This window comes from Zonotrichia leucophrys, chromosome 4, assembly GCF_028769735.1.
Source record: "Zonotrichia leucophrys gambelii isolate GWCS_2022_RI chromosome 4, RI_Zleu_2.0, whole genome shotgun sequence".
NCBI classification, from domain to species: domain Eukaryota; kingdom Metazoa; phylum Chordata; class Aves; order Passeriformes; family Passerellidae; genus Zonotrichia; species Zonotrichia leucophrys.
Genome location: NC_088173.1, coordinates 43867391 through 43892996, shown reverse-complemented (window position 1 = coordinate 43892996; position 25606 = coordinate 43867391). Strand labels below are relative to the sequence as shown.

Genomic DNA, 25606 nt, shown 5'->3' with positions numbered 1-25606 from the left:
TTGCTGCACACAAAAGTGACAAGGAAACCAGGTGCTTAATTCCATAGCTTCTGGAATAGCTACTGTTCAGATCATGTGCTCTAAGGCAATTTATAAACTACAGACAGGGATAGATATGGTAATGGGAACTGGAATTCAGTCTGGCATATGTAAATCTCTGAGACCTTCATGATCAGCCAGAGAAAAATAACCTGCATTCATTCATATTTGGCCCTATGTTTTGTTCCTTTGACTTCTCCATTACCTGGCAGAGGAATAGTAATGAGAGTCCTTATTGTTTAACCCAAATAAGGCCTAGTTGTATTATAGTATTTGTGTCTACTGTTGAAAGAAATGGTTGAACACCTCTGACATTGTCAGAATAATCCTTCTTCATGATCCCATCTTCAGTTTTCTTTATTTCCATCATAATCAGAAGAAATCTTCTCTTTACAGGGTCAAATTTAAATTCACAAAAGTGCCTCACTTTTTTTCAGAAGCAGAATCCTACAGCAGCTTTTAGAATTTTCCTTTGCCCAAATTCAAAGCAGCAAATAACTAAGAAGTTTTTGCTTCAGAAGAAGCAGTCATCCTCAAAAAACAAAATCCAGCTTAGGTTAGACAAAGGAATTCATTGTATTATTTTCTGTTTGTTCTCAATGGTTCTACAGAGTCTCAGTGGTACCATTGCTTATTTCAGTGAATCTAGATTTGAATTCATCAAAAGAATACCGTAAATATTTCTGGTAAAGTTATCTCAGCATATAAAACAGTTTTTTAAAATGTACATGAATATAAGGATATGGAGAGCTAGTATCTATAATTTCTAGAATTATTGGCTCCTACTTCTGTCATGTCTTACAACAGAAAAAAATAAAAGTGAAGTCCAAACACACAGAGATAGAAAATCACAGAGCAAATGCCTTTGAGCTGTGGTAGAAAGTCACAAGGAGGACACAAGTACACATAAAAATTATTCCAAGAAGAAATTACAAACTCTCTACAGACTCCACACAGGTCACTGCAGGGCAACTCTACATGTCTTTACTTCATAAAGTGTTTTCTATGAGTGAGAAGCAGCTTTGTGGTCACCAAGGGAAAGGGGCTTACCCATTGACCTGTGACTCAGAGCTCAGCCGCATCTCGCAGGTTCGGAGTTTCCCGGGTATGACCCCCCCATCCCTGTGATGCCGGAGTGCCCCGGCTGGCCAGGCAGGATATAAACACAGCCTGCCCCAGAACACAGGCACTTGTCACCCTGGGATCTGCCACAGCTCACTCCACCACACAACCAGGCCCAGGCCACACCAGGAAGACACTCTCTTGCATCATGATTGGCAAGACTGCGGCTGCTGTGCTGATCCTGCTCCTGATCTCAGCACTTGGAGCACAAGGTAAAGAAACCTTCCCTCGAGCTCTGCTGACTAGTGGCCAGAGGAAATGCTGGAGGGGAGACACTGTGCTGTCTTACCGGTGCAGCAGAGGGCTCTCCCAGTGCTGTCAGCAAAAACCCCCAAGCTGTGCTTCCTGTGAAAATAATGAACCACTCCACTGCTTTTTTTTTCCAGGTGAGGCGGTGCCACGCTCAGCCATCGAACTCCGGTGCCAGTGCATAAGCACCCATTCCAAGTTCATCCATCCCAAGTTCATCCAAAACGTGAACCTCACCCCCAGCGGACCTCACTGCAAGAATGTTGAAGTCATGTAAGTGTTTTGCAAAACCTTCCTGATTACTTAACAAGAAGGAAGCAGATTTTGCTCTGGATAGTGTGCAAGTGTTCTGTGAGCAGTGTGAGCAGTCTGTAGAAGCAGCTGCTTAGAAAGCAGGACAGCAACATTCCCTGCCCCTACAATGTGCTATGTGTTGGGAACTGAGGGTTGTTTTGCCAATCTCTACTTGTTGAACGCATGCAGTATTTTTACCTAAATTCACAGTCATCAGGCAGCAAATAACTTTCTAAAACTCTGAATTCCACTGGCTTGTGAAAATGCATGGAGCCATGCTGAGCAAGAGATAAAAATATACTTTTTAAGGGTTAGGTCAAAAAAATGATCACACTTCTGCTCAAGTCTATGAAAAAAACTACCATTAGCATTCAAATCGTTCCAGTTACATTCCAGAACTTTTTCTGTAAGTAACCAAGTTCCTATGGACTGGTAGCTCCTCTGGACTGGGCAGTACAATTTCTGAATCAGGATGGAAAGATTTAACTCTTCAGTGAAAGACTGACACCAAGCCAGTTGGGGAAAAAAAACAGTTTTGAAGAGAGGGAGAGCCCTGCAGATGGTTTAATGCATCAAATAGACATGAGAATATACTAAACCAGTGAAAATGATCCCTTTATGTTAGGCTACAGCCTCAGTTTATACAGCTTAAAGTGGAACATGTCAGTGTATGCCTAGAATGATGTTATTATGAGAGAAAGGAGACATTGCCTTGGATTTCACTGAACAGCCCTTTTCCCGTCCTTTCTTCCCTGTTGCAGAGCTACCCTGAGAAATGGCAGAGAAGTGTGCCTGGAGCCCAGTGCTCCCTGGGTGAAGCTGATCATCAAGACAATTCTGGACAAGTGAGTAATTTCTCCTCAATAAGCACAGCTTATTGAAAACCAGTATTTTAATTGAACTACCAAACACAGACGGGTGTGAAGGGCTCCAAAATTCTGTCTCCTCAGGCAGTTATTGCCTTTGTGTTCACTAATTGTAACAAACACTGTGATTGCTTTGAGCCTTAATTACAGCATTAGCTATTGAAGCCTTACTGTGCCACACATCTCTGGGAAGGTTACCTTCCTCTCCCTTAAGGCAGAAGCATTTTGGAAACCTGCAGCACAAATGCTCAGAGAATCTGAGCATTAACTGACTGGTTTTCTCATGCTTGCAGTGGCAGAAAGCAGCAGTCAGTTTTTCAAACTACTGGCACATAGATAAGTGGGGGGAAAAACAGGCTCCAGTTGTCAAGTGAAGCATCAAATGATGGAAATGCACTGCTGTTGAATCATTTTGGGAATGTTATGACATACCCGTGTCCATTGGGTTCTGTCATAGCTTTTCAGGGTCCTGGGTACAGAAGCAGAGAGTGGTGGATTTCAGCTGACGTCAGCAAGCCTTACCTGTTCTATGGTTGTTTTTAATAGCTTCCTTTTCCATCTTCTTTCTTTCTAGGGCCAACACCAAACCTGAGACAGAGTCCTAAAACAAAGAAGAAAAATGTCCTGACTTCTCCAGCAAGGCAAGATAGGGAAGACACTCACCCAGCTTCTGACAGTTCACCTCCTCCTGCCTCCTGCAGTCACAATGTCACATCATTTAGAATATGGATTCCCTGGTCTGTAGTTAGTTGACAACCATACTTTTAGTCTTTTAAACTGGTCTCATTATGCAGGAAAGAAACCACTGCCACCTCAACAAGAAGGCAGGAAAAATGTCTTGTGAAGGAATATGGAGATGATTCTGGAATAATTTTTGCTAGACACAGCTGTAACAGTGCAGTGCATGCCCAGTGGAACTTCCACTAAATGACTCATTCTCTTTGTGCTAACAGTTTAGGAAAAGACCAGCAACAATTTCTCCCCAGCAAAGCATGGACAAGTAACTTCAAGTGCACCTGGCTCACTGGCACTCGCAGTGGGCTACTGGCTGAAGAGGGGAGTTCCACAACTAACACGCCAAGATTCTTGTACATCAGGTTTTGTGTCATAATTATTTATTGTGAATGAGTGTTGTGAAGGTATAAACATATATTTTAATGCCGTCTTTTGGCCAGAAAAAAAAAATTATTATTTATTAATTTATAGAACAATATTTATTTATTTATTTATTTGTTTGTTTGTTTACTTATTTATTTATATAAGATTTTTATGTTTACCTACCTAATAAATACTTGTTGAAATGTTTTCCCTTCGATTTTGTTTGTTATTAATTTCCTTGTTGGAACAGAGAACTGAAAAAAAGAGGAAGCCTTTTCTTTCAGTTTGTATCTCATAAGGGGTTCCAAGAAGGGCAAGGGGAGGATCTCATTTGTGGGAGCCAGCAAACTGAAACAGCATATTGCTGTGTCTGTAAGGTGTAGATAATGAGAGGAATTATGAAAGTTATCTACTGTCTTCCTCTTTCCTGTCAGTGTTTTCACAAGTCTGGACAATAAAATGCCCAGATAGTAATGACCACATACAGGTTAGTCACAAAAATCACAAGGCCATAGCAGTGTGGTGCTCTGACAGCACAGCACCTGAGAACGTGGCAGTGAACAAGGGGTTTCACTAGCTTAAAGAAACAGGGAAATCTGATAAACATTAAGGAAATCACTGATCATCCTCCCTAACTCCAGTTAGGGGGGAGGACTACATCAGGGGAAATCCTAAGACACAGAGCTCCAATTATATGGCCTTATATCTACCTGTAGCAGAGCAATTTACAAAGGAATGTTGAAATTCAAGCAGCAAACACTTGTGAACTGGGAAAGCTGAGCAAATATTTTGATATTTGTTTAGGTTTAGTCTTTTCCAACAAGAAGCCACTCCATATTCTGCACAATCATCTCATGTTTGCTCATGGTGCAAGACATAAAAGGAGTTTTTGGCAGTGTTTGAGCAAGTTCTTGTGCAAGAGGACAACTATTCTGACCACATTTTCCTCCCTGTCCCCATATTTGCCCCTGTCCCACTGCACAGCATTGTACAGGCTGCTACTCCTCAGAATGCAAAGGAGTCAAGGTTTCTTAAGGAGACAGGTTTTGTTCAGACTTGTCTTACAAGTCTAAGCCTTCCTGTAAATAATCCTGAGGGATTTTTATAAGATATCTCCTTTCAGAGATGTAATTTGGAGATAAGGATGTTGCAAGTATCAGCCAAGAATGGGGAGAGGTTGGGAAAGACCACTTGATCTGCACAGCCATAAAAATCTGGGTGTATCCTAAAGGATTGACATCAGTTTTAGTGTAATGCAGATAGGCATAACCTCTGCCACCAGCAAAATCCCAGTCAGGTTACTGGGAGCTGAACCACAGCTGAGAAAGGGCTTTTCTCATCAGTTCTTCTGTCCAAAATGTCAGCAATGGCTGCACTTGTAGGACCCTGGGCAGAGCATCTGCACCTTCCTCTGTAGGCTCATTGGTGAGACGCTATTCCAAGGGTAAAAATTCCAACATATCACATCTCTGTTCTGTGTGCAGTCACAGAATACCTTCCTTGGAAGCACAACAACCACTCTCATGCTTCCAAAAATGTGTTTTGGTGCTCTTGGAGGCTGCTAAGTGAAGCACTGTGGCTCTTCTGACTTGGTGTCTACCTTCACCAGACTGGGCTGCTCTTACTTGTCAGTAGAAGTCACTTATGACATGTGTTTATCTGCTGTCTTAAACACCTGTGATTATTCTAAAAGCATGAGGTTAGAAAGAAAAACAAGCAACTTCCTAAGTGTTTATTTTAACCAAGTATCATTACAGCCCTTACTGCCAGATACTTTCTCCTTTCATATTATGAACAGATTAAAGTTTCAGAAGAGCTTAAGTGACTTTGGTGATGATGCCTCAGTCATTTTAAGCTCATCATTTCCTCCTTAATGACTAGAGAGACTTCTCAGTACAGAATAACTAAATCCCTTTAGCCAAACTGAAAAAGACAAAATCCTTTCAGAGAGCAGGAGAAATTAGTTGAGTCTTGTCTTCATAAAACACTGACCAAATAACTTCATCCAATTCATATCAAAATATAGTGTGCAAGATTGGGATGAAAAGTTCTTGTAATTATGCTGGGTAAATGTTTGTGCACAAGGCACTTCAGCATGATGCAAAGAGCTGAACAGAAGTTCTATATGCACAGAGCAGGGGAAAAGTCTCTTTATTTTGGCTCTCTCTTGGAGAGATGTCTGGTAATGTTGCATTGATTTCCTAGTGCAAGCTTAGCATTGTTGGCTAATGTCAATATTCCATGAAGAAGTGCAAACAGAAAGTGATGGATAACAACAATTTAAAGAATAATAGAAAATATACAGCAGCAAAAGGCAGGAAAGTTTGAAGTGCCACTGAATGGACTGTACAGAAGTTTGGGTTTCTTATGCAACGCTCTCCTGTGTTAGGAAACCTGCATGTGCAGATCCCACCTCTCAGCACTCAGGCTGCTGGGAGTGCACCTTTCAGGTATAAAACCTGATGGGAAACAGCACCAGAGCAGGACCTCTGTCAAGAAGAAAATCTGCACAGCAATGGATGGCAAATCTGTTGCTGTCACTTTGGTTCTCTGCTTGGTCTCAATGGCAGGGTCAGAAGGTAAGAAAATTATTTATTAAAAATCATGTAAGCAATTAATCAGTATACACATGCAAATGCAAGTGGGCTTATGCTACGTCCATGACAACTTTTTGCAAGAGAAGTGCATCCTCAGTAAACTGTCATTCAGAAGCAAAAAGGATCATTTGTACCTCTTAGGAAGCTGTGGATGTTTCCAGGAGTAAAATATGCTTCTGTCTGCAAATGGATTTATTCCTATGCTACAATATATGCTTGTCTCTAGATTTTAATAAGTGCTTGAATTAAAATAGGACCTTTTCCCCTAAATATGTCAATAAAGATCTTCTTTTACAATTGACAATTCTATCCTTTTTGCAATTTTATTCTTAGTAGGCAGGTTGATGACAGAGCAAGAATTATCCTGTTTGCAAGAAAGAATAAGGAATATCTTATTCTTATCTGCCATGATCAGATGATCGTGGCAGAACCTTAGAAATCCAAGTTTAAACTCAAATGCACCTGCACATCAACAGATCTGAAAACGCAGCTGCTGTGTTGTGCAGATGCAATTACTTTTATCTTAGCACGCAGCAAATCTGAGTGTCTGAGAAACAAGAATGAGGCTACAGGAGAGAATGCAGTTTGCTTTACAGGGGGGCAAATAAAAACACTGTTCATGTACCCAGAGACAGCAGAATTTTGTTCCACAGGTAAGGCCCTGGAGAAGACCGATGAAAGAGGCTCCCAATGCCAGTGCATAAGCACTCATTCCAAGTTCATCCCTCCCAAGACTATTCAGGATGTGAGATTAAGACAAAGAGGACCTCACTGCAAACATGTGGAAATCATGTGAGCACTTTTCCTCAGCAGCACTTTGCTTCCTACAGGAGGAACCAACCCGGCATTTCTCATCCTTTTTACTCAAGTACTTTGAGTGGCAGGATGTTTCCCTAGCAAGCCTCAGAGACATCAAGTATCAGGGATGAGGCCCTATGTCCAAGTGAATAAGCTATTTCCCAGCCAGTGTTACTAGCAGCTTCCAGACAGTATTTTAATTCTCTTTCTGTCATCTTACTTATGAAGAACATCAGAGGGGAGAATCAGATCCCCACAACACAGAGCACAATTAATAACTTAGACATTGAAGAATCAAAGATACAAGCTTGATCCTCTTGACATGAATTAAAATGATTTCCTCTGCATGTGGCAAAGTTTGAAAGGCCCCAAGTTATTTCTTGTGTCAGAATTTCACATGGAGCATTTCCCTGTTTGAGGAGTGGGGAATTTGGATTATACTCCATGTGGGTACGAAACAAAAGATACAGTAAGCTTCATTTAAAACCACTCCTGGAACTATTCACAGGAACCAGAGCAGTGCAGTCAGCAAACAGAAAGGCTCTGTCAGGCTTTTATGCTTTCACTATGGTTTCTTAAGCAAATAATGGTTATACAATTATACCCTCTGTGCAGCACTGCATGGCATCCTGTTCCACCTCACTAGGCATTGGTAATTTAAGCCAGGCTTGGTTAAAAGAAATACTTTTAAAGATAATTAAGTTCCTGAAAGATCTGCTAAAGAGTGGCCAGATAGAGAACTGAAACCAAATAGAAAATTCATTAGGTTCATCATAAGATTATAGCATAAACACCTATACTGACATCATTCATAAAAACCCCCAAACACATAAGATAAAACCAAACAAGTCCTTCATCTACTGGCTAAGAGAAATTTGCAGCCATTAGCAGAAGTGTGAGGGACACACCTAACTCCTGTGCTCCTTTCCTGGCAGAGCTACGCTGAGAGATGGCAGGGAAGTGTGCGTGGAGCCCGCTGCACCCTGGATCCGGCTCACTGTAAAGACTCTGCTGGCCAGGTGAGCTGTTCCCTCTCCTGGAACACCTGCACCTAAAAGCTCATTTTAGAAGGCTACTTAAATTCTTGGCATGCAAATGTTCACCCTCTTCAGGCATAGGTAATTCTTTCCATCAGTTCTCTCTAAAGCAATATTTCTACATGCCTGAGGAGCGAAACAGTTTCCTTTGATATCTTCCTGGTGTGTTAAACAACCCAAAAGGCCATGGCTATGATGGCCCTAAACATCTGCTGACAGACAGCACATTTTGTGTGTTTGACACCTCCAAAACCCAAGATCTCAAAAACTCACTTCCTCTTTCTGGGTGTAATTCAGACAGGCAGCTGGTATTTCCAAGATCTCTCACTGCTGAAGACAACTACAATCAAATCCCTACTTTGCACACAGGCAGATGAAAGTTCTTTCTGTGGGAGCAGTTCATGCAGGAACAGTTTTGGTTTTGGTTTTTTTTTTTCTCTGCACAAATGTCCATTGGTTGGCACAGTAAAAATGAGTAATTAATGATTGGTGAGCACTTACTGCTCTCCCTTAGCTTGTATTAATATTAATTGTTTCTTTAATTTCTGAATTTACTTTATACTTAATCTAATTACAGGGCCAAGGACAATGTTGAGTCACCAGTCAAAGAAAAGTCAAGGAAGAATAAACCTTGGATTTCTGCAAGGATGTGAAATGAGAGAAAGCATTGCTGCTGAGAATGCCATAATTTCTGATGAGAATGCCCCTTCTGCTACATCATTACAGTTGATTATTTTTCTTTCCCTGAGATGGTTGCTGATTCATGCTATTTTCTTTGCTGTCGCTCCCTCTTAACTTCTGTCAGTGATAGATCAAGAAGCTCAAGGTTAATGAAAGTGTTTAAGTGTTGTAAGGATGAGAATAAACAAGATTAAGTTAGTTACCCCTAAATGGCCTGACTGAAAGAGAAATAGAATGGATACAATTAGCAAACACATGAATAAACACATAATAAAGAAGCATCTGTGTAGCTTTGAAGGAAGTCATCTCTCACACACTTGTTGCAGTTGTTTGAAGATGAAAACAAGACAGCATGGACAGATGTGATAGGTCTCACAGGCAGAGCCAAACTGCCTTTCTGAAATGCTTTCACAGCCCTCACTAAACATTGGAAATAATGAGGCAAAGAAACATGTCTTGGAAATGGATAAGTAACAGATGAATACATGGAGATGAAGGGCAGAATGAAAAGATCAATTTATCAATTTTCATTGATGAAGGGACATCACCCATGGATTCTTACACCACATTGTGTGGGGTCCTGCTAGGTTTGGCCATCCCACACAGGATCTGGGAAGGTCATTTGCCATGAGCTGAAGTACTCTGGTGATGATAAATGATGATGTGCAAACAAGGCTTATCTATGAAGAACTGCAGAAGGACCTTGGGAGAGTCACTGATTAGGCAACAAACTACTAGGAGAAATTCCCTGCAGGAAGTAGCCAAAGTGATTGACACAGGAAAAAAATTAGAGCTCCTACAGAAGTAAAACATTCTAGGCTGACCTTCAGCACACAGGAGAGATCTCAGGGAGATGCTGGGTGCACGATAGGAATACCAGATCAGGAATGAAGAGTGTTTGTAAGTGACTAAATGGGATATGACTGGGTGTAAGGAAGGTGCAAGCAAGCACGGGCTGATACCTGAAATACCTCCTGTCTCATCAACAGTTCCAAGTCACTGTAAGCCTGGGGGTAAAGACTGGGAGCTCAGGGATTTCAGAAGGGAGCAGCTAAAAATAGAGACACTACATCACCCTTGTTACTTCTGTTTGTTGTGCTGCAGTTTCCACTCGCAGACAGGAGGATGCAGGCAGAAAGACACACATACATATATATACCAAGAGAAGTTTAGAAGTCATCTTTCCAAAGAAAAAAACCACATTATTTACTTCAATATAACAGAAAATATTAGGTCAATATTTTTCTCTCATGTTAGTTTACAGATTAGTCTGAGTTGGAAGGGACCCAGAAGGATCATCAAGTCCAACTCTTATGTGAAAGTCCAATATGGGGATCGAACCTGTGACCTTGGCATTATGAGCACCATGTTCTATCTGACACCCTAACAGACCACATTCTTTATTATATAAAAGGATTTTGCAGCTTACGTATTTATTCTGTGTTGCTTTTCCAGGGTCATGGTGAATGGTTATATAGCTTAACATTATTGTTGATGTGTCAATTCCCATTGATTTATTGGTAATTTCTTTCTACAGTCAAAAAGATGTTTTGTCTTAGTGACTTGCTTCACACTGTTTATGGCTGGCCATATAAATCTGATTTCTGAGGTAGAAAACACTGAAGTGCAGATTCTAGCAGCATTCATCAGACTAGGCACACATGATGAGAGTGATGGAGGACTCAAAAATGCCATGAGTGCCCTGTGGGGTCAGTTTTGTGAGCCCCAGGGTGGGTGGTGGGGTTTGAAGTTTGACCCCCAGCAGCCCCCTTGTGGAAGCAGCTTAGGACTCAGATGTGAATCCATGAGCTGACTGAACATCTCCACTGTTCCTCCCTGCAGCTGCACCACCAGGCTTTGGTGAGCAGCAAGGTTTTACCTGTCCATCAGCCTGAGATCCATTGGGTCATCAAAGTTACATATTACAGTTTTTACACCAAACAGATCTCAGTTATGAGAGTCAGAGATGAGGGTGTGATGTGTGTTATGGCCACTGACCTCCTCTAATTTAATCAAAAGTTCCTGGCACAAACTTCTTCAAACTCACCATGTGTTTCCTCCTGCCACTTCCAGGTCCTACTTACATAGTCAGAAAATGCCTCTGGCCCAGCTGATAAGAGGCAGATGCAAGATAAGCAATAAATGCAGCCTTATAGGGCAGGTAAAGCCCAGGTGGTGGTGCCTAACAATTCTCTAGGTGGACTTAGTATCTCTTCTGTTCACAGCGCGTAGATAAATTTTATTTGTAGTAGGTATATTTGTTAATATTTTCTAGTATTTTATGTTAACGCTACAGGTGATACTAATGTATCCTTTTCTTCTATTACTTTACACCTTATATTAATATTTTCAATGCATTTTCATGTTGAGTTAGAGCAAATGAAGCATTTCATGGAATGCACAACAATTTTTTAAGTGGAAGCTACAATACAGAATTGAATCTTTTCAAGCAGAGCTGAAACACATATCAAAAATGAATATGCAGTAACATACAACTGTTTTTATAAATACATACATTAAAAGGCAAATCAACCTAAAAGCTGTGCTGCTACTTTGTGATTCCAGAGGGATTCAGGAAAGTCCAGCACTTGCTGTGATCTGACTAAGGCTACATAACCATCTATATTTAAACACTGAAGTTTGAAAAAACCCCACAAGCTGTCCTAAACCTTTCTCCTTTCCTTGCTACCACTTCCCCCTATAGCAATTCTGATGTCTAGCAGATATTTTGCTTTTTGCGTGTCTGTTCCCTAACCATTGCCTCATTGCAGACTTCCACAAGTGTTTGCACAACACTGGGCACAGCTTCTGAGCAGCGGAAGCGATTGTTTCCCAGCTCCTGTATTTGTCCCTTCAGCTCTCTGCAGCTCAAGTCGAATGGCAGCTGAATGCCAAGGCCCTTGTGGGCAAAAGGAGGTGGTTTCAGAGGCCAGAGTGAGATTTTCCCTGGGTACAAGAGTAGCTGGAACAGAGGACACACAGGAGGCAGGAGTTGACAGACCAGCTGAAACCTCATTCCAGCAAAAGCTTGGCCTCCTGGGCCCCTAGGTCTGTTTGCACAACTTCTCAAGGGAGAGGATGGAATTTGCCTAAAACAAAACAGACTCAATTTTCTCAGGGTAAATTTATCAGCTCAGGAGCTGGAGCATTCTTCTGGACCTGGAGCTACTCAAACAGTTATGGACTGAAGGTCAGCCTCAGTACACCAGAATCCCCCTTAGTGTGTCCCTTGTGCAGGGGCATCCTTTGCTACATGCAAAGACTAACGGGTCCCAGTCAAGATCCTAAAGATGCCCTTTTGACTTTTGTGCTTATTAGACAAGCTGATGAGTCACAACAAACCACTAGTTTCCATCCTGCAACATGGGGAACACAAGCTATATCCTGCCTTAGAACATAGGCACGGGAGGTATTTGCTTCCTTTTCAGTATTCTTTCAGTAGTCAGACTGTTGTGTAAGCGCTGTTTTGTTCCCTGCCAGCGTGGTTTTTACAGGGTTCAGCCTGGAAGGAAGGTCTCTGCTCGCGGCAGTATCAGCTCACTCAGTGACGCCATCCTTCCAAAGGAGCAGCAATTCCATTTGCACAAGTCATCTCTGATGGCTGGCAGGGAAACGAGCTGCCACAATCCCATAATGGATTTGCAGTTGTCATGACAAAAGCCTGGATGAGATCCTGGGCACAGTACTGAAGGGATGTAGGGAGAGCTTGGGCAAAACATGGCACTCCCAGAAACACAGCTCAGGAGTGCCTGGCCTTTGGGCTTGATCTCATGCCTCAACGTTTTCACACCTCAGATTGTCTCTCTTACTCCCCCTTCACACAGTCCCAATGAAACTGCAACTTTGGTGAAAAAGTGCAGGGATTTATATTCCATTACAAACATCCTGCTCTTTTAGACAGATACTCTTAGTTCAGGGCAGGGCTCATCATAGGTGGAGCAGGCTCTTGGCTTCAGCTCTGCCCTGGGGATTTCTGCAGATCTGTTACTGCCACACGCAGGAAATAGCTGAGCCTGGTGGTCAGGAGCACAAGAACTCACTGATTTCACTTGGGGATTTGAAGGGGAATTCTCTTTCATTTCCTCAGATATTGATAACATTTCAGCACACATCAAAATTATAGAATAAGGCTGCAAGTAGTAACTAAGAAAAGTGTGATCTCTAATCAAATGTTAATTTAACCTCTGTGTGTGTGCATACATATGTGGAGACACAGAGAGAACTCAAAAGAAAAAAAACCAGCAAAACCTTCCAAGTAAACTGGTTAAAACTCCAACATCTACAATCTGGCACCAATGAAACCACACAACATATACATCATAACAGAACATTAGCAATAAAATATAACCCTAAGTTCCTAGCACAACGCTCTCCTGATTCACATCTTTAGAGAAGTAAATATATTTTTCATTGCAGTTGTCTAAGAGACACAGTTAAGGAGCAGCACTATCAGGAGCCAGTATCTTTTGTCAACTTAATAGTCAGTAAGAGTTAGGAGTGACAAAGCTGCTGAATCTTTTTTTGACATAGCCCACGCAGTGATAGGAAACAAATTAATTTTTATCACAAAGTTCCTCTTATCAAGTTAATGATAAGTGGTAGTACACTTGAAACTACAATAAATTATGGGCAAACAAACATTCTTACTTTAAATAAACTGCAATGCTTTACATGCTAAAGAGGATTGAGTTTTTATGAAGGCCCCAGATTTGGGGAGAAGTGCCTCATTCAATCCACAGATCCCAAAACGACAAAGCTTTGAGTCTGAAGACTACAAGGAGCAAAAGTCATCGTGTCAAAAGGACGGTGTTTTTACTGCACTGAAACAGAAGGCTTTCTCCCAATCACACACATTCCAGCTGGGTTTGAAAATACAGATCTTAATTCAAGCAAAAGTTCAGCATTTGACCCCATCCTCCCTTGGAATTGTCTCCCTTGCAAGCTATTATCCCCAGCCACGGCAAATAGAAGCTCAGCATTCATACAACAAGGATCCCCAACAGAAAACTCTGTACAGTGCCATAGCTCTCACTCTTGTGTCCCTTTGCTAGGACCTAGGGTTGCTGTCACTGAAAAGATTCCAGGAAATACTTGTTAAAAATGTCTGGAATTATGGAGGAAACAAAATCAGCTGTGTTCAGCAGGTCATGCTGTTTAGCTTGCATATAAAGCTTCCTCTGTTTATCATCCATTAACACGTGTAACATGAAAAGTACAGGCACGATTTTCAAATCCATTCAGAATTGAGCATCTGCTTCCAGCAGAAAGCTTTGAATACTGCAGCATTTATTAGACACAAAGAATTAGTGATGAATTTACTTTGAACCATGCCCCTTGAACAGAGGAAGAAAACAACTAAAATGAAAATATTTTATGTCAAAATAATGCTGAGGTAAAATCATGACCCAGTAAAGAGCTTCTCAGTAATTTCAGCACAGCCTGAATTCCACTCTGGTGGCTTGTATCAGGTAAGCAAAAGCTGTCACCATAAGTGGGAATAAGAAATTCAGTATCTCAAGTATAGACTTGATACATCTACAGAGAACAGTTATAACCCTGAAGAAAATAATAATAAGTGACAATCTATTATTATTATATTATATATTAACTTATTATATTATTTTGATAAATGTAACTGAAACCCTTCTAAAGTTGCATTATTAAATAAGGATATGCTTTAGAAAAAACACAAAGTTTACAATTCTACCAAAATAATTGGAATGTGTGACTATCACAGACATATTTTAATAAATTAATGCATTATATTAATTGTATTTGCAGAATAATTCCTCGTCATCTAGGAAGAAGTTTCACAATAGTCATGTGACTCATTTTTACTGCATCTGGGAAATTCCTCTAACGCAATCTCTGTGCCAGCAGAGTAACAGAGGCTGGGCACAAAACAGTATATAAGCAGGAATCAACAGTCCCCACACACAGCAGGAATCAACAACCCTTTGGGACTCCAGCTCACAGAACCAGACCTAAACAGGCCAGCAAAAAACTCCTGTCCAACCATGAACAGCAAACTCGTAGCTGTCCTGGCTCTTTTCCTGATCTCAGCAGCTGTGTCTCAAGGTAAGTAAAGCTTCTCAAACTCCCCCTGGCTGCAGTTTTGCCGAGGCATCAACTGAGATGCTTGCCCTTGCAGGGTAGCTTTCTATTTGTCTCACTAAGTTAGTCTCTTTGAGAGATTTTCAGCACCTCTCTTCAGTCAGAAATCTACCATGTAGACCTCAGACTGAAGAGTTACTGACATTTTGTGGGAAATATTTTAAGGGTGCAACTTGCATTTGCTCTATTTCTGTTTCTATTGAAGTGTATAACCTAGAGACAGGTTCTTCTATGGCTAGAGACAGATTTTTGCTCTGGAGTGCTTTAATGTTTCTCTCCCTTCCCACACATATAACAGTTTATCATCTCTTATTTGTTGCTTAGTGGCCATGCCACCTCAGGCAAGTAATACATAGTTGGAAAGGGAGAGCAAACGATTTGAACATAGAACATGGGCAAACCTCCAAGTAGTGAACAAATCTAGGGCTTTGTCTTCTGCAGAGTGGCCAAGGTTTTTATCCAGATATTAAAACAATCCAATTAACCATACTGTGCAATCAGTGTGGTTAGTAACTGCAAAATATGTGGGTTCATTTTTAAAAGATTAATTCATTTAGTTTCCAGTGTAGTTGGGCATCAGTTCCCCTGGAACCCAAGTAACCCTCCCCATAAGATGAGGATTTAGGCAGCTTGGACAAATGCAGTGTTTTAACTGAGAATGTTGTTAAAATAGAGCAGCTGTGCTTTATGTCTGATACATGGACCATAAGAGCACCTGCCAAACCCCAATGTGCCCTCTGTGCTCACAGGCAGGACCCTGGCAAGGATGGGAACCGAGCTGCGGTGCCAGTGCATAGCCACTCACTCCGGGCTAATTCCCCCGAAGTCCATTCAGGATGTGAAGCTGACACAGAGCGGCCCCCACTGCAAGAACGTTGAAGTCATGTAAGTAGCTCTGCAAGAGGTTCCCTCCCCTTCCCCTTCTGCTGCCACTGCTGCTGGGCTTTCAGGCTTCACAAGCACCACAGTCAGCATGCTGACCTCATGCAGCCTGACTTGGCTTTTATTTCGGGAGGGATAGTTTTAAGTGAAACACCCTGTTTTTCACCATCACTATGACCTTAAATATTGCTGAACTGACCATTGTTCAGCTGTCAGGGGACATATGAAACATTTCTAGTAGTAGAATGTGAACTTCATGGACTTGTCAGCTCTTAGTATATGAGGTGATTATGTAGTTTGAATCCTGCATTCGTTAGGCAGGCAGACTCAAGGAGAAAAACTGAATTTCAGTAAGCAGATTTGGGGAAACAGTGAACCAACCTAACCTGGTCTGAACAGTGCAAAGGAACTAAAATGTTAAAGTTTTTATTCTGCTCAAACAAACCTTTTCACCACTGGAGGTTTCAATAATTGTGTAAGAAAGCTTTAGTAACATAACTACATCTGAAACAGGTATTCATATATAGAGGGAAAGATTTTTGGGAATGTGTGTCTGCTTTGAGAGCAGACACAGAGACTCACAGTTCTGGATGGTTCTGGTCTCTTCAGTTGTATAAAGCAAAACAGCCAAATCTAACCTGGAGTAGCTGGGATTAATTGACACTATCTGATCTAAAAATGCAAGATTACATTCTGTGAGTAAAATAAATCCATATAGTAATTTTCTGACTTTTCTTTATTCCCTGCTTTGCAGAGCTACTCTGAAGAATGGCAAAGAGGTGTGCTTAGAGCCCACTGCTCCCTGGGTGCAGCTGATTGTAAAGGCAATTATGGCCAGGTAAGTCCCATTACCTTTCTGTCTGGGCAGCTGAGTGGCAAACCTCCCAGAAAATGCCAGTTTGTAGGATTCTATGCTGATACTTCCCATTCTTTCTTAACCAGATTTAAAGCACAGAGAAGCTTCCTGCTCAGCTACAGAATCAGTCTCAGTTTTTCTGGCTGTGCTTCAGGGTCCTTGCTCAAGCTGATATGTCAGTACTAAACCTCTGACTACCAGCAACTCTGTCTGCAGGGAAGCACAGAAGTGTTTTTCTCCCTTTGAAAAATAAGGCTTTAAAAAAGTCATCTTCCCCTTACTTAGTTGCTATTTTTGAGCGAGTGAGGTTCTTGCTGTGAGGAACTGCAGAAGCTTGTGCTGCAGAGCTTTCCCAGCTGGACACCAGGCATGCACACAGTGGGATTTCAGCAGTTTTGAAACATCAACTTTATTCTCCCTGTGCTTCAAGATAGCACAAAGAATGGGAAAGAGACCCCGCACCCTAAACTGTTTGTGCTATGCTAAGCAGAGGTAACTTGAACCTTATTTTAAATTATCCTCTTCTCTCACCTCTTAACAGGGCTCAAAAAAATTCTGACTCTCCCCTCTAAGAAACGCCAGGACAGAAAAAATCTGGGAACTGCTTCTGCTCCTCAGTCAAGAGAAATATATGGGAAGAGCGTCATTGAAGCAGTGCACAATCTTCCACATGCTGCACCCGTGTTATGATGTTAATGCTGGATGGTTTTATTTATTTATCTATTTATTTAACTGTGTGTATTTAAGGAAGTCTCACTTTGGTCAGTGTTGTCCACGGGACAACACTGAAGGAAAAGTGGTTTGCTGAAGGACATGGAGAGCCCTCGGCAGCCACTTGAGCCAAACATTTGCAGTGAGGTGCAATGCACCTGCAGCACAGTTTACTCACACTAAGCCTGATCATTTTGCTATTTCACCAGCAAATTGATGAATCCTCCTGCTCCCCTGGAGCGCACCAGTATGTTGTGTCAACAACAGCTTCCTGAACCACAGTCAGCCTGTGGCCAGACTGTGAACTGTAATGTCTCCCTTGAAAAACCTAACCTACAGAAAGTGTAATGCTCTATTTGGTATTTATGGGTTGTGATTTCCATGGTATTTATAAATGTATTTATTGAGCGGTTTCTATGTGAGAAAGAAAAGTTATAATTTATTTAATTTTTACTGGATTTTTCATTCCTGCTATCTGTTGGTGGAGAAATATTCACAATCTCATTACTCTGTACTTGATAATATGTCTAATTAGCTACTCCATCAGCTAACGGAAAAAACTGTATTTTACATACCTAGAGTTTGATTATGAGAGTGTAATTATTCCTAAAAATGTACTATTAAAAGTTTTAAATTAAAAAAAATTGGTTTTCTGCTTGATCTTTTAAATCTTCATTTGCTTTATTTGAAAATTCTACTTTATTTTTGCCAGCCTGATTTCTGAAACTGAAATGAAAATTTTTAAGTCCATAGTGCCATAACTTTCCCTGTTATGGAAGCCCAGCAATCCTGACTACACTAACACAGACTCTTAAGGTGGGCTAAGTAGCTCACTCTCCTCTCTTCAGTCTGTTCCCAATCCATGGGGACTAGTGGGCTCTAGAGCAAGGCCCCTTCTTTAATTCCCTTGCAGATAAAAGAGTTTTATTCCCAGATGCCTAAACACCACTAAGTGTCCACTTCAGCCTCACACTTGTAACTACTACAACAAAAGGCCACTATCTGACCATCAAAACAGGAATTTGCCACCTTTACTTTGGATACCCAAAGAGCAAGCACTTGTCCTGATGTAACAACTGCTTCCTATTCTGGTCCCTGATATGCAGTGTGCTGAGCACATGATTCCTCCCTCTCTTAAAAACTTCCCAGAAGGAAACAGGGAATAAGAGACAAAGGGCATAATTTAAAGACTATTGTTTATAACTAGAGTATAACTGGTTTTTTTTGAGGGATGCACACTCTTATCTCACTTTTATCTATAATCTAGATAGTAATAAAACAGCAGAGAGATTTTTGCTGGGTAAATTTGGGATCATAAAATAAGACAGCTGTCTCTGGCTTGGTTTTTCTTGAAGACCCTTCTCAGTAAGCTTGATGCCAGTCCTCTTCTTCACCATTGTTACTTTGGCATCAGTCAGAAGAGTTCTGCCACCTTAAACAACGTGTCCTGGGGCCCTCCAGCTATCAGGCCATGCAGAAGCCACGGGGGAGAAGTGCTCACTTTGGAGACATGCAGGGCCTGCAGTCTGTGTCTGTCTGGGTACATGTGCATGTCTGTGTAACTCAGCAGGCAGCTGGCCAGCGAGTGATGAAGGGTCAGATGTTTGCACCACGGGGAAAGGATGGACCCTGAGATTTCCCTGCAGCTAACTACGTGCTCTTGTCCATCTCCTCCTTTTCCCATTCCCATGAAAGTTTCTGCTCCCCTCGGTCACTTCATTTAGCATTTAACTGTCTTTCTACAAGACTGTCAGAAGACCATTCCACTTTACAGCTGCTGTGTGCATTCATCACCTGTCTTTCATTTCAGCGCCTTCCACGTCATGAAATGCAGCAGAGGTGTTTACATATCCTTTCTGTCCTCTGCTATTCTCTTGGCCCCTTTACTTCACCTTCCCTTCAAACCACTTTTATTTTCTTCTTGCACCAACAGGTTAATTTGGGGGGCAAGAGAAGTGGCAACTATCAACTGACCAAGCCATGACCTCCTGTCATTTCTCTTTCCTCAAACTCCCCTTCCCATGCCTGGTTGCTGGAGCTCTGCTCTTGTATGAAGAAGTGCAATTTGTCTCCTCAAGTGTCTATGATTGCTGTCCTTGCAATAATGAAAGTATTTTTCTCTCAAATGTATAAACACTGCAAACTATAGAGGAAGTCATGAGAAGAAATACTGGAAAGTCCCTGAAAAATACTCCTAACTCTTCCTTAGAAGTACAGAGAATGCAAACATGAGTTTCTCGGCCCCAATTTCTCTGTCTGTGCTGAATATTGGCTAACATAAACATAATGTTGGCTAACATAAACATCCTGGTTTTGTGTTAGGTGAAAAACGTGCTTAACTTGCTTTTGGTTATGGACTGCTTCCCATTCTAAAATGATTGTTTTTCTTATGCTCTTATCACTTAACAAGGGAAAAACCCATTTTTCCAGGAAAGTTATGCATAGGATGGACTTAAATTGCAGATTTGTTTCAGGAATTTATTCTTGTTTATAACAAGATATCATGAGCAACTCTACAGGAAATGGATCCTTTGAAAATTACACAAACTGCCATGGAAACTTTGGGATCAGCAAATAGGCATTTTGTTTCTGAGTGCACAGGTGAAACAAGAATTTTGCCACCTATAAAAATAAGCCTGAGATCTCTGCTGTTGGAAAATGTCATGAAAATTGACTTTTATATTACCTGCAGTTAAATTACTTTTAGTAACAGTCATTGGTGTCAGCCAGTGCAAAGACTACTTCACAATCCCTGTGGAATTCTGGAGAGGGAGATTCTGTGGAAGAATCAGGAAGGTTATAGGTATAACCAGGCTCACTGATAGTGTTTCCTGTGCCCTTTCATGAAACAGGCAGCAGTGAGACGTCTCTACAAGCTTCTGTGGGCACATTTCAACATAGCTATGCTGAATAACTTTTCATCACTAACAAATGTCATTTATTTTAACAAGCATCAACCTCTGATACACCCAATTATCTTATTCCATGGAAGTTCAAATTCATGAGGTATGTGATCAACATTTTTTTGAAAGAAAAGGGTTGCACTAGGTTTCCCAGAACCCATCTCCACTGACTCAGCCAAGAACACTAGCAGAAAAGTGAAGCTAAGACTGCACTACCCAAAGTGCACATTGGCAACTCCAGTATCAGTCTGTCCATTTCTCCTATTCCTAGCTAGAGGACAGGTGAACTCAGGAAAATACTAATATTTTTTATCTTTTGCAGAAAACTTTTTGATACATAGACACCTTATAAAAATCTGTGGAAATAAGAAGTTGTTAGGCAAGTGGCTTGAGAACATATTCGAATCATCTTACCTCCAGTGAATCAACTTACCTCCAAAAGAGCCTTCAGTTTTCAAGAAGGAGAGTCAAGCAGCTTTTCTGACTCAGCTAAATACAACAATAATTTTTAAGCATAAAGTAACATTCTTGCTGCACTCCTAAGATTCACAATTTCTAGCTTTTTCCTTGAAATAATTTTCCAGAATGATGAAAGTTTCATAGCTCATAAGAGAAGCAAATTAATAAGTCCACTCTCTTAGCCTGATTGTTTTATTAAAGACATATATAACGTTTGCACTGAGATAAGGAGACTTTTAAAATACTGAGAATTCTTCTTTTCCTCTTCTGTTTTCAAGGTCACAGTTTTTACAAGTTTGTAAGCAGACAGGAGAATCAGAATTCAGCTGTTGTGCTAAAGCCAAAATGTTAATAAAATTGCAAACGCTTAAAACACCATTTCTGTGTGAAGAGTGTCTAAAGCATCAGTGGCAGATTTTATGAAGAGTGAGACAAGATATGAATGAGAGCATGGACCATATGGGCTTCTTTTTTACTTGATGCAGAACTTCTTGAAGGAATGAGAATGTGTGTAAAAAGTACAGGAGATGCAAGATATACTAAGCCCAGAAAAGGACCAAAGAGCTGAACTTGGAACACCCCCTGCATTTTCTTGCTATTACTGAAAAGTAAGAGTTTGTCCAGGCAGGTGTCAGACCTTTGTGTGCAAGGAACTTAGTCACTCAATACAAACAGAAGAGCAAATGACTTGTCAAAAATCCTGACTCTTTGAAAGCTTTGTGGTTGACTTATCAATAACCAATGAAGGAATGCACAGCCACCCAGCTCGTTCATTGCTGAGCCAGACATTGACAGCAGCAGACCAGTAATAAAGCAAATAAATCTAGATTTGCTGACTTACTGCACCCCTGTAGTCAAAAATTCCATCAGTTCCTCATTTTCTGCTTTCTTCTCTGTTTGGTGCTTCACCTCTGAGAGTAAAGCCCATGATCCTGCAAAAGAGAAGCAACTGACGTGAGCATTGCTCACTCTGAGCACAATCTCAATGAGAAGAGCCAAAGAAAACAGGCTCTGCTGTAGCTGGTTCGTGTTGAACACTGCAGTTTCACCCACTCCTTGTTACCACCAAGGAAAACCCAAGAGGTTTTTGCATACACCAATCTCACAAAGGTCAGCAGGAGACTCAGCTGAGGAAGGAACACGGGAAAGAGCTGTCAATCCACCTGCACACACCTGACCTGTTGGCAGGCCAAATGCTGGAGTCATTTCCATGTTGAAAAGTTCTCACAATACTATTCCTGCTTAGAGGAAAGGATAAGGGAGAGCATGCAAGGTCTTCTGGTACTAAAATGACCATTAAAAAAAGAAGAAAATGCATGAAAAATCCCCTGTGCTGTTTGTTTCAAATGGCGTGCACCAGGAATACAAGCCAGGGCCATCCAGATGGAAAGGCTGCTGGTGGGACAGTGCTCCCTTAGAAAAATGAAGATTTGAACAAACCAAAAAAAAACTCATTAGAAAGCAATGATTTTGTCAAATTCAAGCTTGTTTTCAAGAGCTAAGGGCAAAGTTCATCTAAATTAAACTAATCTTAGCTCACATCAAAATAGAAATTGGAGCTAAGTGAAATTAGTATTTCAGTCAATGTCCTGATCAATTTCATTTTATGGGGACTTTCACTGTCTAGAAGAAAACCAAAGGTAAAAATGCTGCATTTCAATGAAATCAAATGTTGCTTTTTTTCAGTAGCCAGTTTTTCATGGAATGCTCCTAGCTTGCTTATTCTCTTGCCCCCTCAGTTTACTCCTGACAGCAGCACTCACTAGCAATTTTAATTTCTTGGTTCTTAAGAAAGAAAAAATGCTTTCCTCATGTTTGTTGCCACAGCTTTTAGCACAATGTCTTGGCATAGTCCTGTATCCTGTGTGTACTGAAGCAATTTGGAATCACACTATCTGGAAATTTTAAAAAAGGAAGGGTAAAAAGAAAGAAAGACAAGATAATGGGGAAGAAAACCATTGACAGCAAACTCAGTGGTGATCACATTTATCAAGAATGTTACCTGTGTGTTTCCTCCAAACATCTCCTTCTCTAAACACCTCCCTATAACAAGCTGAAAGGATGCATGTCCCTCTTGCTGCTTTGTAGGCCATTTTGGATAATTCAGTAACAATTAAGCAAATTCATTGGGATTATTTTTCCTTCCTTCCAACAAATAGCAGCCATTTTTTGTTGTCAGGAACAATCTAATTCATTTTACTACAGAGCCCAAGTACTCTGGAGACTAAACCTGCACATGGCACCCAAAGGGCTGTAAGGAAGCATTCATTCCCTGAGATGGCAGCTTCAGTGTCACCTAGGGTGTATGTCAAATATGACTTCTTCATTTTTCCTTCATTGCAACACAAGCAACGAAAGTAACAGACAGGACTGAAGTCTGGGGGTCATGAGAGAAGACTTCAAACATTTTGTGATTATTCCAAAGAGTGTTCCCATTTTCTTGTGGTCAGATGTCTCGTGTCACTGTTTTCCCAAGTGATGCCATCACTTTAACCAAAAGACCACAACTATTCAAAGCACACTCCCAAAAATTACTCAGCTCCACTGAGTCCAAAAACTGAAATTGCCTCAAGCCATGTTGGGGGGAATGTTGATTCTGGGACCATGGATTGGGGTTTTTTGCGTTGAATAGCTCATTTTTTAAGCGACTCATACTTTCTTTACTTGCAACTCTCTGCAGATGGAACAAATTTTATTGTATTTATTTCCAAACAGATAAATTCTAAGTTGACTGAAATATTTGTTATGCAGTTCACACAGATCCAAGGACAAAAGCCTGCAGGCAATTTGTAAGATGAAAAGCATTTTCTGCTCTTGGTAAGGCCAAGAGGAGCTCTTTCTGCCTTTCAGAAGCTGTGATGACCTCAAAGGCTTATCAATTGAACAACTCTGTGGGGGTGGAAGGAGTCACACAGTTGTAATCTTTGTCCAGGATCATGCCTGCCACTAAAAAGCCAGGAGATTTTTCCCCCTCAGCAGAGGTAAGATCAAATTGCTTAAAGAGTTGGGTCCCAAACTCAAAATAAAGCCCCTCTTGTCTCCTTATATGTTAGGTGTAAAATACCAGAACCAGTGAATCCACCACCAGTCACTCACTTTTTGGGAATTGTTGTGTGTCCAGGAGTCCCACTTAGTAAGGTGACAGTGAAACCAGTCTCCACAGTCCCATCAATGATCTCAGAAAAGGTCAGCTGGCACCTGAAACAGAAAAACAGAAATGATGGCCAAACACATGGATTGCAGAGCCAACAGGTCTGTTTGCCAAGGTAATGCCTGAGTAATACAAACACATTCCTTTCAGCTATCAACAGTGTGTGTGTGTGTGTGTGTTCACGCTCTGATAACCAGCAGTGGGCACAGATGAAAAACCTCTAACTCTGGTGAAGGGAAAAAAACCCTGAGGGCTCCTGAATGTTAAATTCAGGTGAAGATGCAGGAAGGCAGGCAGGAAGATACTGAGCATCATTTGCTATAGATCATTTTTTTAAATGTGAATTTTCACATCTCAAAAGGTATTACAGAAAGGAGCACACAGAAACATGTGATGTGTGCTCCAATGCAGCTGGCAAAATGGAGCTGGGGTTCTCCATGACACAAGGTGAACACCAGGACACTTCTATCTCTTACATCTTCTGGTATTATTTTCAAGGGCCTATGGACTGGAAACATTTCAAAACTTGAGAAACACACAGGGAAATTGAAGGAAATAAAACATCTGATAGATATAAAACTTACCTTGCACAAAACTGTAGCTTGAAATTTGGTTTCTGCCTCCAGCAAATACGTTTGTACTTCATGACAGAGCTGGATCCACAGGAGGAGTTATAGGTGCTAGGGAGCAGCACCTCATACAGACAGGGAATGCTATGAAACATACTGCTATAGGTAAAAAAGGTAACATAATGAAGATGAGAGGATATCAGCAGTCCATACCCTCTGACTTCAGTCTGTACTATGTAGCAGTGTCAGCATTTTACAGATCAGAACATAAATAATTCCTAATAAAAACCTTGGAGGAAATAAGACTGCTCCTTCAGAGATTGGCCATGTTAAATGGTTTCTAGGCCATGATCAAAGTTGACCTTAGTCTTATATGTGGGACACCTCCTCCAAGGTAATTCTCGTGCACTTAGGAGAAGTCCTCACTTGTTGAAGTGAGACATCTCTTGTTTAATTGTCTTGTAGCTCTCCTGGGCCTGCTGCCAGTGAATGGCTCCCACTACAGGTGCCAAGCCAAATAAATACCTGCTGTGGAAAGGCACACAGCCAACGACTGAAACAAAGGAGCTAAATCATTTCCTGCATGTAATGAATTAAGGACTGGATAATGTGAAGGCAATTGAGCCATAAGGTTTATTGTCTTTATGTACCTATTCAGGGCCTGCCTGAGCTGGGAGTGCTTTCTGTGTCCCAGTAACCCCAAGACCCAGGCTAAGGACACTGAGAGATTTCACAGAATCACAGAATCCTGGCGTATCTTCACACAACAGCTTCTGCTAAAGAGCTGGGTGAGTTGAACGGGAACTTCAGTGAGGCAAATACAAACCTTGTGGTGAGCTCTGTCCCAGCTACACTGACACCACAACTTAAAATAACTAATTTAAACTTAATCCAAAATTACCTTCAAAGTCTCTTTCCAATTCAAGCCATTTCACGATTCTATTTGTTCCACCTGCACTCAGTGCATGGCAAACATCTGTAATGAAAGAGGGCAGCAGGCAGGGAAAACTCAGCTTTCTGAAGTGATGCTGTCTGTTCCCTATCTTTTCTGTGCTTGCTAAAGGCATTTTGTCAAAGGTGGTGAAGGGAAACAGGGCAAAAGTTACAATTGAAGAGAATTACTCTGCAGCTCAGCCTTGTTGCTGCTGTCATCTAGACTGAAGAGACCTTACTCACATTT

General features: G+C 41.2%; 3 protein-coding genes and 1 long non-coding RNA gene across 4 annotated transcripts; 3 read left to right on the top strand and 1 right to left on the bottom strand.

The window, feature by feature from the left end:
* The first annotated feature begins 1309 nt into the window (after positions 1-1309).
* LOC135447374 (interleukin-8-like) lies at positions 1310-2553 on the top strand. The gene is made up of 3 exons (XM_064712310.1): positions 1310-1373; positions 1548-1683; positions 2466-2553. The coding sequence occupies exons 1-3, from the start codon at positions 1310-1312 to the stop codon at positions 2551-2553; spliced, it is 288 nt and encodes a 95-aa protein (XP_064568380.1).
* Positions 2554-3114: 561 nt separating this feature from the next.
* On the bottom strand, positions 3115-24471 carry LOC135446928 (uncharacterized). The gene is made up of 4 exons (XR_010439931.1): positions 24442-24471; positions 23803-23904; positions 21548-21638; positions 3115-3171 (listed from the first exon to the last, which is right to left on the bottom strand). It is a non-coding gene; the product is annotated as an uncharacterized LOC135446928 (long non-coding RNA).
* On the top strand, positions 6180-8781 carry LOC135447426 (interleukin-8-like). The gene is made up of 4 exons (XM_064712365.1): positions 6180-6247; positions 6919-7057; positions 7999-8082; positions 8678-8781. Exons 1-4 carry the CDS (start codon positions 6184-6186, stop codon positions 8751-8753), a joined length of 363 nt encoding a protein of 120 aa, XP_064568435.1. The 5' UTR covers positions 6180-6183; the 3' UTR covers positions 8754-8781.
* On the top strand, positions 14761-17290 carry LOC135447425 (interleukin-8-like). Its single transcript, XM_064712364.1, has 4 exons — positions 14761-14859; positions 15645-15780; positions 16532-16615; positions 17175-17290. The coding sequence occupies exons 1-4, from the start codon at positions 14799-14801 to the stop codon at positions 17203-17205; spliced, it is 312 nt and encodes a 103-aa protein (XP_064568434.1). The 5' UTR covers positions 14761-14798; the 3' UTR covers positions 17206-17290.
* Positions 24472-25606: the final 1135 nt, after the last annotated feature.

What these genes read in the sequence shown, in the direction of transcription:
- LOC135447425 (XM_064712364.1), top strand. Translation starts at nt 14,799, where the DNA reads ATGAACAGCAAACTCGTAGCTGTCCTGGCTCTTTTCCTGATCTCAGCA. An exon ending in CTCAGCAGCTGTGTCTCAAG is followed by an intron (nt 14,860 to 15,644) that starts GTAAGTAAAGCT and finishes CTGTGCTCACAG; the next exon opens with GCAGGACCCTGGCAAGGATG. An exon ending in TGCAAGAACGTTGAAGTCAT is followed by an intron (nt 15,781 to 16,531) that starts GTAAGTAGCTCT and finishes CCTGCTTTGCAG; the next exon opens with AGCTACTCTGAAGAATGGCA.
- LOC135447426 (XM_064712365.1), top strand. Translation starts at nt 6,184, where the DNA reads ATGGATGGCAAATCTGTTGCTGTCACTTTGGTTCTCTGCTTGGTCTCA. An exon ending in CTCAATGGCAGGGTCAGAAG is followed by an intron (nt 6,248 to 6,918) that starts GTAAGAAAATTA and finishes TTTGTTCCACAG; the next exon opens with GTAAGGCCCTGGAGAAGACC. An exon ending in TGCAAACATGTGGAAATCAT is followed by an intron (nt 7,058 to 7,998) that starts GTGAGCACTTTT and finishes CTTTCCTGGCAG; the next exon opens with AGCTACGCTGAGAGATGGCA.
- LOC135447374 (XM_064712310.1), top strand. Translation starts at nt 1,310, where the DNA reads ATGATTGGCAAGACTGCGGCTGCTGTGCTGATCCTGCTCCTGATCTCA. An exon ending in CTCAGCACTTGGAGCACAAG is followed by an intron (nt 1,374 to 1,547) that starts GTAAAGAAACCT and finishes TTTTTTTTCCAG; the next exon opens with GTGAGGCGGTGCCACGCTCA. An exon ending in TGCAAGAATGTTGAAGTCAT is followed by an intron (nt 1,684 to 2,465) that starts GTAAGTGTTTTG and finishes TCCCTGTTGCAG; the next exon opens with AGCTACCCTGAGAAATGGCA.